The 12,114-nt window shown below is 54.5% G+C and overlaps 2 protein-coding genes across 8 annotated transcripts in view; one reads left to right on the top strand and one right to left on the bottom strand.

The window, feature by feature from the left end:
* Positions 1 to 2,108, top strand: part of Slc1a7 (solute carrier family 1 member 7) — a 43,754-nt gene extending 41,646 nt beyond the window's left edge. For all 4 annotated transcript variants that reach the window (XM_078026269.1, XM_005326050.5, XM_078026268.1 and 1 more), the window contains 2 exons: positions 447 to 552; positions 1,044 to 2,108. In XM_078026269.1, the coding sequence (XP_077882395.1) occupies positions 447 to 552; positions 1,044 to 1,262 (325 nt within the window). In that variant the 3' untranslated portion in view covers positions 1,263 to 2,108. The remainder of the gene's footprint in view (positions 1 to 446; positions 553 to 1,043) is intronic.
* The window catches only part of Podn (podocan), a 39,687-nt gene that overhangs the window by 14,905 nt on the left and 12,668 nt on the right, over positions 1 to 12,114 (bottom strand). Inside the window, exons 8-11 of one of the 4 annotated variants that reach the window (XM_040288685.2) lie at positions 11,307 to 11,964; positions 7,877 to 8,025; positions 6,611 to 6,830; positions 3,550 to 4,514 (exon numbers count right to left, since the gene is read on the bottom strand). In XM_040288685.2, the coding sequence (XP_040144619.2) occupies positions 6,638 to 6,830; positions 7,877 to 8,025; positions 11,307 to 11,964 (1,000 nt within the window). In that variant the 3' untranslated portion in view covers positions 3,550 to 4,514; positions 6,611 to 6,637. Of the gene's footprint in view, positions 1 to 3,549; positions 4,515 to 6,610; positions 6,831 to 7,876; positions 8,026 to 11,306; positions 11,965 to 12,114 lie in introns of those variants that run through there. The other 3 variants (XM_013358950.4, XM_005326051.5, XM_013358951.4) reach the window with 3 other exon arrangements.

Genomic DNA, 12,114 nt, shown 5'->3' with positions numbered 1-12,114 from the left:
CAAGGGCAGCAGGCAGCAGGACAGGGAGCCAAGTCCCTTCCCCAGGGCAGAGAGCCAGGGAGCTGCTGTGCTCAGCACAGTAGGAGTGCCTTACTCGCCTGCAGGCTGGCTGCATAATTTGGGAGGAGGGGGCAGAGTTCGAAAATGAAAACAGGAGGCCCCTTGTTCAAAAATTATCAAGAACTTCAAGAAAGTGACTGCAGAGCATTAAGCTAAGTTGGGCCCACCTAAGCACCGGGTCCTGTGCAGCACACAGCCACATGCCCAGGAGCCACCCTGCACCAACTCACTTCAACACCCACAAGGAGCGGGCTTGGGCGCTCTGCCCTGCCTCCCAGCACTGCCTGGGCCGCTGCTGCAATGGCCTTATGCCTGTGAATTAAACATGGCCCTTCTCCAGCTTCCCTCAAGACGCCCACCACTCACCGCCCACCTTGGTTTCCCAGGGACCGATTCCGCACCATGATTAACGTGCTGGGTGATGCATTGGCTGCAGGGATCATGGCCCACATCTGCCGGAAGGACTTTGCTCGGGATACAGGCACTACCGAGGTGAGAACAGAGACCACTAGCAGGGTGAAGCTGGGAGGGGCGGGCAGAGCAACAGGCCTTCCAGCTGGGCAGCCTTCAAGCAGTCTCCCCTTGACTCTGGCCCTTGGTCTCCTTGTCTGTTACAGAGGGTGACTAATTCCTCTAATATTTATTTATTGAGCACCTGCCAGGGCCAACACTGATCTAGACAGAAGAGAGACAGTGGGAATAGAATATAACAATCCCTGCCCTGGGAGACTCATATCCCAGGACAGGATGGGGCTGTCCTGCTCAACAACCTTGACACCTGTGGCTTTGTGTGGGGCTGCAGGGTCTTCAGAGCTCCCTAACGCATGTGTGCTATAGGCAGCTTGGGAACCGGTGTCCAGTGACCTGCTTGGTCCACTCATGTCTGTAGAAAAGTCCCCATCACGGTCCTCAGCCCTGTGTTTGCACTGTTCCACCTACCCTCAGTCCCTCCTGCTGATACCAGGCCTCTTTCCCTCCCCCAGAAACTGCTACCCTGCGAGACCAAGCCCATGAGCCTCCAGGAGATTGTGGCAACCCAGCAGAACGGCTGTGTGAAGAGTGTGGCTGAGCCCTCCGAGCTGACCTTGGGTCCTGCCTGCCCCCACCATGTCCCTGTACAGGTGGAGCAGGATGAGGAGCCAGCCATCACCAGTCTGGACCATTGCACCATTGAGATCAGTGAGCTTGAGACTAATGTCTGAGCATGCAGGGGCTGCAGGGACCAGGCAAGACCCCTGGGGCCAGGAGCCAGGGGCAGGATCTTAACTCACAGCTCACAGAGAACATGCTCACACATTCTTCCCCTTGCTGAGGGGCTGGAATTGGCTCTATGGGTGGAAAATGGGGTCTTCAAAAGGGAAGGTGTATACAGGAACCCCAGTCAGGGAGCAATGGCCTGCAAAGCCCAAGCCCTAGCTGTGACCACTTCTGCCCTGAAAGAGCACCAGGCAGGGGTTATTGTCCCCACCTTCTGGATGACAGGTTTGAGAGCTGAAAACACTTGCTCAAGATCTAAAACAAGCAATACTAGCGCCAAGATACTAACTTAAGTCTTTCGGGGCTTGGCCACCACCTCTTGAAGGAGAGGGTGGCCCGCTTCCAATATATGAAGACAAAATAACAATGTCCTGGTTTCTGCCCCAGCTGTGTCCAGGTCCAGGCCAGCCCCCTATCCCACCCTAGAGCATGTGGCCTCAGTTAATCGGCTCTCCTCAAGGGCGGGCCCATCACAGGGCCAGACCCACCGCCTTCCATGGGCCACAGCCTGCCCTGTCTCTGCCCACATGTCACAAAAAGCTCATCTGATGTGGAGACAGATGTCTTCAGCAGGGTTGGACGGCCTCATGGACACATCCAGGCCAGACTCCCATGGGATGGGTGGGCCAGGCCAGGCCTCCAGAAGGGAAGTGCTTGGGCCGAGGTGCCAGTGGCTCCCTTGGGTCAGAACTCCACAAAGGCCTATGTGGGAAAGTGGAGTCAGAGTTCATACCCTGTCTGTGTTTGTAAATTCAGTGATAACTAAATAAAGATGTTTGGTTTTTCAAGTCCTACAGCTTAGAGAACACATTCTGAGCAGCACTTCTTTGCTGGGCTAACACAGGCTATCAGAATGCAGATAAGCCTGTCTTGGTGGCCAGAGTGAAAACAGGCTTGTCTGAGCTGTCACATGCAGAAAACGGTGCAAATCAGCCTGCCCAGGGGGCCTACCTCAATAGGCCTGTCTGTGGCTGGGCCTTGTTCAGGGATCTATAGTGCAGACAGACCTCTCTACCCTGACCGAAGGCAGGGCAACGAGATCAGTCCCTATTGCTCCCTTTGGTGAATGCTTTGCCTTAGAGAGGGGACATGCTTGAGGACACTTCTAGTGAGTTCCTCATTCTCTTGTCACAGGATGATTCCAGGAGACCTGCAGGGCACACAAAAGGGCCCTGGCCACATAACCTGTTGTAGATGTGTGACAGGGAGAAGATATGGCTCTGTGGTCTACGAAGGTCTTACACCGGGATGCTCACAAAGACACTGAAATCCAGAAAGGGGACAAAATTGCCCAAGGTCACCTGGAGAGTTGGGAGGGCACCTGCTTCCACCTCCAGCTCCTGAACTACTTCCATTCTTCTCCCAGGGTCACAGCTAGAGGTGGAAGGGCCTCCACCCCAGAACTCTTCCCACTGCAGGGCTAGAGGTTTAGGGCCACCATCCTCTGTCAGACCCTAGCCACCTAGGAGAAGTCAGTTGTCAAGCTGTTGGTCACTCCTACCTTCATGTGGACAGGGTTATTTGCCCCTTCCCTGGGGCACACTTCTAAGACCCTTTGAGTAATGGAGTCTGCCCCCACCCGCAAGGCAGGAGTCTGCTCTTTCGCAAGCTTGATAGAAATGTCGTACACACCTCTAGAAGGAGGGAAGTCACTACTTCCTGGACATCTAAATCCACCGAGTGGGTAGCACTGCCTGTCAGAGCTTTTCTTTGCTCACAGCCACCTCTCTGCAGCTTCCCACTGTGGGACTAACTCTGTCCCCGTGGGAAGGCATGTCTATTACCTCTTCCCTGGGAAGGTCTGCAGAGACCGGGCCCCCAAGTCAGGTCTACTCCCATTCCTAGGCTTGCGTCCTATTCCCTTCCCACCTCTGTGGGACTGACCCCATCAATAATAGCCCCTCAGTATAAAGGCAACCCTCCAGGTGAGCCCTGAGTAGCCCGAAGCCCAACAGGTCCTTTGCTTGAAGTTCAGCTCCTGAGAATGCAGAGCAGGCAGTGTGGGCCTACCTGCTGATTCCCACCCAGCTGTGGGAATCCCCAGGCCTCTTCACCTACCTCTAAGCCCATCTCTCTGGCTCTCTGCCTGTGTGACTCCTTTGGGAGCCCGAGACCTGAACTTTGCCCTGATTCCTTCTGGCCTGGCCAAAGTGCAGATTTGCATGTAGGCTGCCAACCCTACGCTGACGCCAGCCCAGCACATGGCTGGAAGCACACAGACGCAGACACGGCTGCAAGGACAGGGATAATGCTTTTATATTAGATTTTCTGTAACAAGAAAAATCAACTTTGAGATTTTTATCATTTTTTTTCCTTGAAAAACAACACCCAAAGCACCCAGAACTTCCCTGCAGGCCCAAAGATTCAAGAGTGTCTTAGAGGCACAGCTGGGCCTTTTCTGGATCCTCTGGGCCTTGCCTCCCTCCTGCCCCAAAGCTCCCTCAGTGGGGCTTGTCTATCAGAAAGTGCCTGCAGCCTGACAGGGCAAGGCAGGATGGGGCTCTCAGCAGGGTGACTGCTCTAGCACCTGGGGGCAGGGGCAGAGCCAGGGCAGAAGTCCAAAAGGTTCCTGTCCGCAAAGGGAGGAATAGGAACAAAAGCCAGCTTTTGTGAGTTCCAGAGAGTGGAAAGTACCCCACCACCACAGAACTAGGAGCTGAGCTGTGTCTTCTCCAGGGGACTGATGGACAGAGGATGGGGCAGATGGCAAGTGATTTGTATATTTGCTTGTGTGTGTGTGTGTGTGTGTGTGTGTGTGTGTGTGTGTCAACAGGAGGGAGTGGGCTCTCTCATAGGCCAGATCCTTCCCCAAGTCTGCATGACTCAGGGAGCAGGCAAGGCAGCAGTGGCGGGCCTGGGCAGAGTGGGATGGTTTGGAGGGTGATGTGCAGCAGCTGGCTGTGTGTGTGGCCGAGCTGTGTGTGGGGGTGTGACGTGGTGTCTGCACGTGTCTGGTTGTGAGGCACACTGCAGGAAGGGGCAGGGATATGAGACTGCGTTTAGCCTGTGGTGTGAGGGATGCCCCGTGGTTTAGCGCTGGCTGTGTCCATGTGACCGTGGCAGATGGGGGCTCACAGGGCACAGGCATGTGCTGCAGAAAGGAGTCCGGTGGTCCATCGTCCTGCAGAACATGTAGGAGAGGTCAGGGGCCAGCCCAGGACAGAGCTACCAGCCACAACCATCCTGGGAGAGATGGACTAGAGGTTAGGTTAGATGACCCTGATTAGGGGGTCTCTGGGTAGGCCAGGCTCCTCTGAATGAGGAGGGGGAGTCACCCCTGGAAGCCTGGAGCCAGAGGGAAGTGTCCAGGCCAATGTGGGGCAGGAGAGCCTTTGGGTCCCATTGGCCACTCCCTAAGATTTTTCCCAGGGTTGTCCTCAAATGCTGACTATGTCCAATGTCTTCTAAGGTGACAATCCCCTACTTCAGGATTTCACAACCCTCCTTATGAGGGCCACAAAGTCCTCACTGAATGGCCAGTCACCCCTGTTGCTGGCTGCTGGCTCCACATGAAGACAGTGCTTCAGGAGAAGGGTTTCCACCTTCACACCTGGCCCAAAAAGTAGGGCCAGGGACTCTGGGGCACTGGCTCTGGGTCTGCACCTTCACATTCAGACAGCCCTGCCAGTCCTGCTTCTATCAACAGGGACCCACCCCTTTCCCCACTCCTTCTGTCTACCCACCGGGCTGAAGCCATCCATCAACAGCCCTGCAGGCTCCTCTCTGCCCCAGACCCTGCTTCAGGTCAACATCCTTAAGTGGCCCAGCAGCCCCCACCCATGTCTATACCCTGGCCCTGTGACCCCTGCATGACTCACTCCCAACTCCTAACTAACTTCTGACATCTCCCCGACTACCTGCCTCTCCTTCCAACCACCCACTGTCACTGTGCCCAAGTTCTAACACCCTCCCCAATGTCTATGCATAATGATTCCTCAGGGTCTCTACTGCCTTCCCTACCTAGGCTGGCCCTCAGGACCCATGACTTCAGTCATCCTCTTGTTAATATACTCTATTTCCTTGTTCCCTGTCCTCTTGGTCCCATACCCTTGGTCAAAACCCATCCAACTGTCCCTCTTCTCTGTGCCCCGTTGTCAGCTAAGCACCCCCTACTGCATGGAGAAGGTGAAAGGCTGAACTCATTGGCTGATGTGACTTCAGATCCAGCCACCACTATCAGCCTGCCTATGACTGCACCACACTCCTCATGGCCACCACCAGCAGCCAAACCAATTTCATCCCTAAAGGAGCAGCAAATGAAATGAGCCCTTCCTGAGCTCACATGCGCCCACTACTGCCCCTGCATCTCTTCAAACCAGACGTCCTGAGGGTATCTACACTCCTGGATCCACTTCTTCACTCCCATTTTTCCCTGTAGTCACTTGCTACAAAGTCATAGATGACTCCATGTGGATAAGTCCACTAGCTCCTTCAGCCTCTCGGCAGTATTGACCCGGCTGGGTACCCCACTTCTGGAGAAGCCTGTCTGTATGAATCATGCATGCACATGTGTGTCCACATGCAAGGGCGTGAGTGTGTGGGTACATGTGTGTGCTCACATGCAGGCACACTTGTGAATGCTATTACTACATGGCCTGTGCCTATGAATGTGTCATGGAATATGTGTGTTTCTGTATGCACGTGAATGGCATGCATGTTCTGTGTGTGCTTTGTGAATGTGTGTACATGCTTAGACATGGGTGTGTCCATTGGTATATGTATGCTGAAACACAGGTGTGCGTTTTTGTGCATGTGCATGGGTGCAGGTACCTGTGTTACATGCGTGTGCAAAACCCAGACATGGATGATCCAATTGTCCATCTTCTCCATGCCCCATGGTCAGCTAGGCACCCCCCCCAGTGCTTGCTAGTCTGTGGTTCCCACCTCTTCTCCTGACTGCTCCATCTCAGCCTCCTCTGCAGGCCCCCTACTTGCTCACCCTAGGGAAGCATCAGCCATCTGCAGCTTCAGTGCCTGTCTCAAAGCTCAAAATGCCTGGATCCCCATCTCCAGCCTAGACCTTATTCCCAAGCCTCAGGCCCTAAGTCCAGTCCACTTCTGGGCTGCTGCCATCACAGTGCCTATCACTTTGGACTAGAATCCCCTGGCACTGACTGGTCTCCTTGGCTTGATGTCATACCCCAACCCAGGGCCTGCTGCATCCCTATCTGCAAAATGAGCATGTAGGTTTACAAAATGAAGGGATGAAACAGAGGCCAGAGAATGAAGAATGGACAGAGACAGCCTAGACTGGGGTAGGAACAGGAAAGCAAGGTTAGGAGAGGCCACCTACCTAGGCCAGAGCTGTGTCATCCTGTCCCTATCTCCTGTCCTCTTCCTCCTCATCCTCCTCCTCTTCCTCCTCTTCCTCCTCCTCTTCTTCCTTCTCTAAGTGGCCACGGTTCTTGGAAACGTCACCAAACTCAAAGTTGCCTTCGATGTCCAAGACCTGTAGGTGCTTCAGCCTCCGGAAAGCACTTTCCACCACAGAGCCCACGGCCAGCTTGTTAAACCTAGGAAGTCATCCACATGGGGGTCAGCAGAGGCGCCCACTTCTGGGGTCCCTCCCCATTATCTACCTTGGAAGGTAAAAGAGGAGGGAGTGGGCCCTCCAGGAGATGATACATCAAGTTGAAAAGGCCTGGGGTGGAGAAGCATGGTGCACAGTGGGAAGTCTCAGTTGTTCAGGGTAACAATGGCTTGGGGGCAGGGAATGGCACTGGGCTGGTCATCCATAAAGCAAGAATTCTCCCTCTGCACACACGTTCACTACGACTTTGGGAGTGGAAGACCTGGGAATGCCTCTCTGCCTGCCCACCTGCACTAACCCCAAAGCCTGAGCAGGCACACAGGCAAGGCCATTGCTGAAATGAGCCAGACGCACTACTCTCAGGCTCCCCTACTCTCTGCACCTCAGCTTCACTGTAGAAGCCTAAACATATGTCACTCCACCCCAATGTCACCAAGCTCTTGGCTTTCTGCTCTACTCTCTTCTGTTTCAAATCTGATTTGAGGGTTGGGATTGGGGTGTGGGGGTGTTGGGAAGAACTACACTGGCTCTGGATGGAAGTGCCATATCCTCCAGGAGCTAGGTCCTCGGAATCACTGCAAACTCCAGTCCCACATCCCTAGAGCCCAGTGAGGACCTGGATGTTCACATCGTGGCTCTATGGCCCAGGCTCAGTCTGGCTGACTGTGGATAAAGCAGTCACCTGTGCTGTCTGGGCCTTAGTTTTTCCAACTATAAATCAGGAAGATGTTTTTTGGGTTTCCTTCCCATTACATTAACATCAAAAACACTATGGTGCATTGGTTTTAAAGTTTCCAAAGTCCATTTATGAGGCATATCAGACCTGGCCAGAACTGTCCTCACCCTTCAGGGCTGAGACAGCAGAGGCTCATGGGGTTCTTTAATGTCTCCAGGGTCCCACAGCCAGGCAGTAGTGGAACCAGGCTCTGAACACTGGTCTCTTCATATGAGATACTCCTGGGTCTCAATTGTCTGGCTGGAGTTGGGCAAGTGCCAAGGGTTGTATGCAGGGCATGGGGGACTTACTACCTGAGAAAGATCCCCTTGAGGTTGGGTGTGGAGTCGAAGGCATTGGCAGGCACGGTGCTAATCTTGTTGTTCTGCAGGTACAGGTACTCGAGAGACTTGGGAAGCCCCTCGGGGATCTCCGTGAGCTGATTCCCAGCAATGTCCAGCAGCTGCAGAGGTGACCATGGGAGTCAGGGACTCCCACCTGTGCAAAGCACTTAACAGCTTACAAAACTCCCACCAAACCCCAGCCTATCTAAATCTAATGATAATCCTGTTGAGGAGAGGGGGTCTATGATTATCTCCATTTTCCAGGTGGGAAAACAGAAATTCAAAGAGGGTAGGTGATTTAAGGACACACAGCCTGTAAGAGGCTGAAACCTGTTGTGCCTGACTCCAAGCCCTTGTTCTAATTGATATAGGCCCTACCCAGCACCTCTGCCTTCACACATGAAGTCATAGCCAAGATATTTGGGTTTCACAGTCCTTAATTCTTTTTTAAAAATATTTATTGTTTTTTAGTTTAGTTAGACACATTATGTTTATTTCATTATTATGTGGTGCTAAGGATCAAACCCAGGGCCTCACATGTGCTAGGCGAGCGCTCTACCGCTGAGCCACAATCCCAGCCCCTACAGTCCTTAATTCTTAACACACTTCTCCTATCAGATTAAAGACCTAGGACAGGCAGGGGCCAAGGGTCCTCCAGTCTTTGAATTTTGCTCCACTGGCCCTAGAGGGCACACAAGTGGGGTGTTTATTTGTGGACCTCAAGGGCCACATGCACAGGGGTCCTGAGCAAGGGTGTGAGGCCTACAGTGATCCTGGTACAATAGCCAGGATTATACCAGGCTGGTCAGACTTAGTCATCAAGTGCCAGAAGCCCATAGCCAGGGAAGTGGGAATGGGTTTGCCCAGAAGAGGAACACACCTGCAGTGGGCAGGAGGCTGTGGCATGTGCTGTTGTGGCCACCTTCACTGTCCCTCAGGTTGTTATGAGGGACACTGTACAGCCACAGGGCAGGACCCCAAGATCAATAAGTTCCCTTCCTTACCCTGAGGCCAACCTCAGGGTCAAAAACTGGTGCTATGAATCCAGACAGCCAGGCACATTGGCATCAGGATTCCAGGGAAGCTAGAGCTTCACGGATCACCCCTACACACAGGGCTCCTGCTTTCTGCTGTCCCCACAGTACTCAGTGCCCTCCATGTGTCTCCACTTCATCCATTTCCTCATGCATCCCAAACATCCTGTGCCTATGGGTTCAGGGGACACGGACTCCACTGAGACACTGTGTCCACCTTCAGGAAGCCAGACCAGCTGTACAGATGGACCCAAACTGAGAAGGACAAGTCAGTGGAATTGGCTATGCTGAGGTGGTGGTGGGGGGAGCGTGGACCAGCCTCGGGCCAGGGAAAGCTCTCCAGGGTAGGCTCTGAGGCAGAGCCTCTACCACTCATGGCAGGAGCAACTGCCTGTAGAAAGATCACAGTGTGAGGAAAAGTCCTCTGTCCACCAGACATCCCTGGCTGAGCTCGCCCAGGCTCAGGGAGGCAGCTGACCTGCCATGAGTAGTAGAGGAGGAAGGGGCCTCCTAGAGGAGGCAATGTCCTAGTTGAGTCCTAGGTGTGTGCTCCAGGTAGTAGTGGCCCTCTATCTGTCTTAGCCCCCACAGGTCCCCAGTTCTGAAACAGTCTGACACACAGTAGGGACTGCACGTAGGCTGGTGGAACAGATGAAAGTCATGACTGAGTAGCTATCACTGGTGGGCAGCATGGAGAGGTACTTCAAGCAGAGGAGCCAATGTGCATTGGTAACAGGGCAGAGCAGGCCTTGAAGGCCATGGCCAGGAGTCTGTCCTGGGCCCCCAAAAGACTAGGGGGAGCTATGGAATCAGGGCAGGAGTACGAGAGGACATGTTTTTAAAGATACCCTTGATTGCATATGGAGTACTGAAGTGATGAGCTCCTGGGGAGCTGGGTCCCAGGCAAAAAGTACAATGGCCTGGTCTGGAGTGTGGGTAGTGGGGCTGGAGAGAAGTGGACAGACAGAGATATGGTGGTAGCACAGCAGAGTCAGGTGCTGCTAGGCTTCTAGGGAAGTCAGTAGGGCAGAAGGGGATGCTAAGGACAGCTTCTAGGTCTCCCCCGATGGATGCTGTCTTGTCCCTTCAGTGAGTTGGAAAATGCAGCAGGAAGAATGGGCATGGAGGAGAAGATATGGGCTCTGGGTCCTCAAGAACAAGCTCCCGAGGGACAGTCAAGAGGGGCAGCACAGAGGACTAGATGCTGGGGTCTGGTACTCAGCAGGGCAGTCTGGATGAGGTGAGACCCCAGCTGACCTGCAAGATCAGCTGCCTGGCACACCCCACCCTGCTCTGCCTCAGGGCTCCCCCAACCTCTCCCTTGCACTCTGTTCAGACACCCTAGTCCAGATAGCAAGTTCTATAAAGTTGGATCAATTATCTAGTCATCCCTCCCGAGGAAGTGACCAGAAGCCCACGCTTGCTGCTTATTCAGGCTGGAAGGGCAGTCAAGGAGAGCAAGCAGAGGACCTGAGGTCTCGGGGGACCAGGCGTATGAAGAAAAACAAAACAAAGGAAGGCCTCTCAAGGAGATAGCACTTGAGCAGAACCCTGTCTTGGGGTGAGGGGTCAGCAATGTGGAGGCCCAGAGCCTCCAGGTTGAGGTCTGGTTGTGAAGGGGCTCTGGTATGGCAGTAGGGGGGCTGTGGCCAGTTCAGGGGGAAACCACCCAGCATTTCAGCAGCACCCTCCTGCTTCTGCGGTAAAGTTTCATGTTTGCCTATACTTGTTAAGTTGGGAGGTTCCACCTGTTACTCAAAAAAGCTCAGTGCATGTGCCCAGACATCACTGACTCTGACCATGTGGCCACAGCAGTCACACTCACTGGCCAACCTCAGAATGCCTTGGGCAGACTCCCCACCCCTAGCACTCTGCAGTATGGTGACATGAGCCCATGACATGAGCAATACCCTCCCAACCCAAGGCCCAGCCTTCTCTAAGAACCACCACTGTACCTGCAGTGGGGTGAGCTGGACTTTCCCAAGCTACCTGAACTGCCTCCAAGTGGTCCTGTGGGCCTCCCACCTGCAGGCATGAGCTCCTACTTCCACAGCCCTTAAACCTCTAACTACCTGTGGTGAGCCTGACCTGGCCCTTCCAGACAAACACTTCTGTACTCTGCCTAAAGTGGGCTGGGCTAACCCAGGCACGCTAGTCATGTCCTCTGCATGGCCACCTCCCTGTTACCTTAAGGCCCAGCCTCTGCCTCCCTATTCTCCCCAATGGATACCTGAAAGTAAATGAGCTCAGTCTGGCTATAGCAGAGGATCCTCCCTCATGGCCCAGCCCTTACCATGTCCCATAGACGAATGGAGTAGGGCAGCCATACCAATAGCACCCCACAGGCATGGCCCAGCCCTCCTCACCTGCAGATAGGCGAGGTCCACCCAAGCGCGGGGACCCAGGGCCCGGCTGCGGAGTCGGTTGCCAGTGAGGTAGAGCTCCCGCAGTTGGGCCATGCCTGCCAGCGCCCCGCGTGCCAGAGCAGCCAGCTCATTGCGCTTGACCTTCAGCACGTGCACATTGCGTGGCAGGCCCGGTGGCAGCGTGTGCAAGCGATTGCCGGAAAGGTCAAGTGAGCGCAGGAGGCGCAGCTTGCGGAAGGCGTCGCGGTGTATCTGAGGGCTGGTGATGCGGTTGTAGCTGAGGTTGAGCTCCTCCAGGAAGTAGGTGGTAGCGAAGTCCTCACGGCCGATGCCCGTGATCTGGTTGTGCAGGATCATGAGGGTGCGCACGCGCCGGGGCAGGCCACTGGGCACGCGCTCCAGGGCGTTGTTATACAGGTGCACGGTGTGCAGCCGCTTGAGGCCCTGGAACGCCAGCGGGTGGATACCGTCTGCCTGCAGCTGGTTGCTGTGCAGCAGCAGGTACTCAAGGCTGCGGATGGGGGTCAGCACGTCGGCGTCCACACTCCGGATGACATTCTTCTCCAGGTGCAACAGGACCAGGCTCCGCGGCAGTCCTGCAGGGACCCGCGTCAAGTTGTTGCTAGACAGATCCAGGTACTCTAGGCTGGAGAGCTTCCTGGGGGAAGGAAGGAATTAGAACTTGGCAGGAACCCACATCTGCTTGATCCCACCATTATTCCCAAGGGAGTGTGTATGTGTGTGTGTGTGTGTGGGGGGGGCTTGCTGTCTCTAATTCACCCAAGCATGGGGGTTGGGAGACAGCTCA

The sequence above is a fragment of the Ictidomys tridecemlineatus genome, chromosome 11 (genome assembly GCF_052094955.1).
Source record: "Ictidomys tridecemlineatus isolate mIctTri1 chromosome 11, mIctTri1.hap1, whole genome shotgun sequence".
Taxonomy (NCBI): Eukaryota; Metazoa; Chordata; class Mammalia; order Rodentia; family Sciuridae; genus Ictidomys; species Ictidomys tridecemlineatus.
The sequence above is the reverse complement of the archived record's forward strand: the minus strand, read 5'-3'. Positions and strand labels throughout refer to the sequence as shown.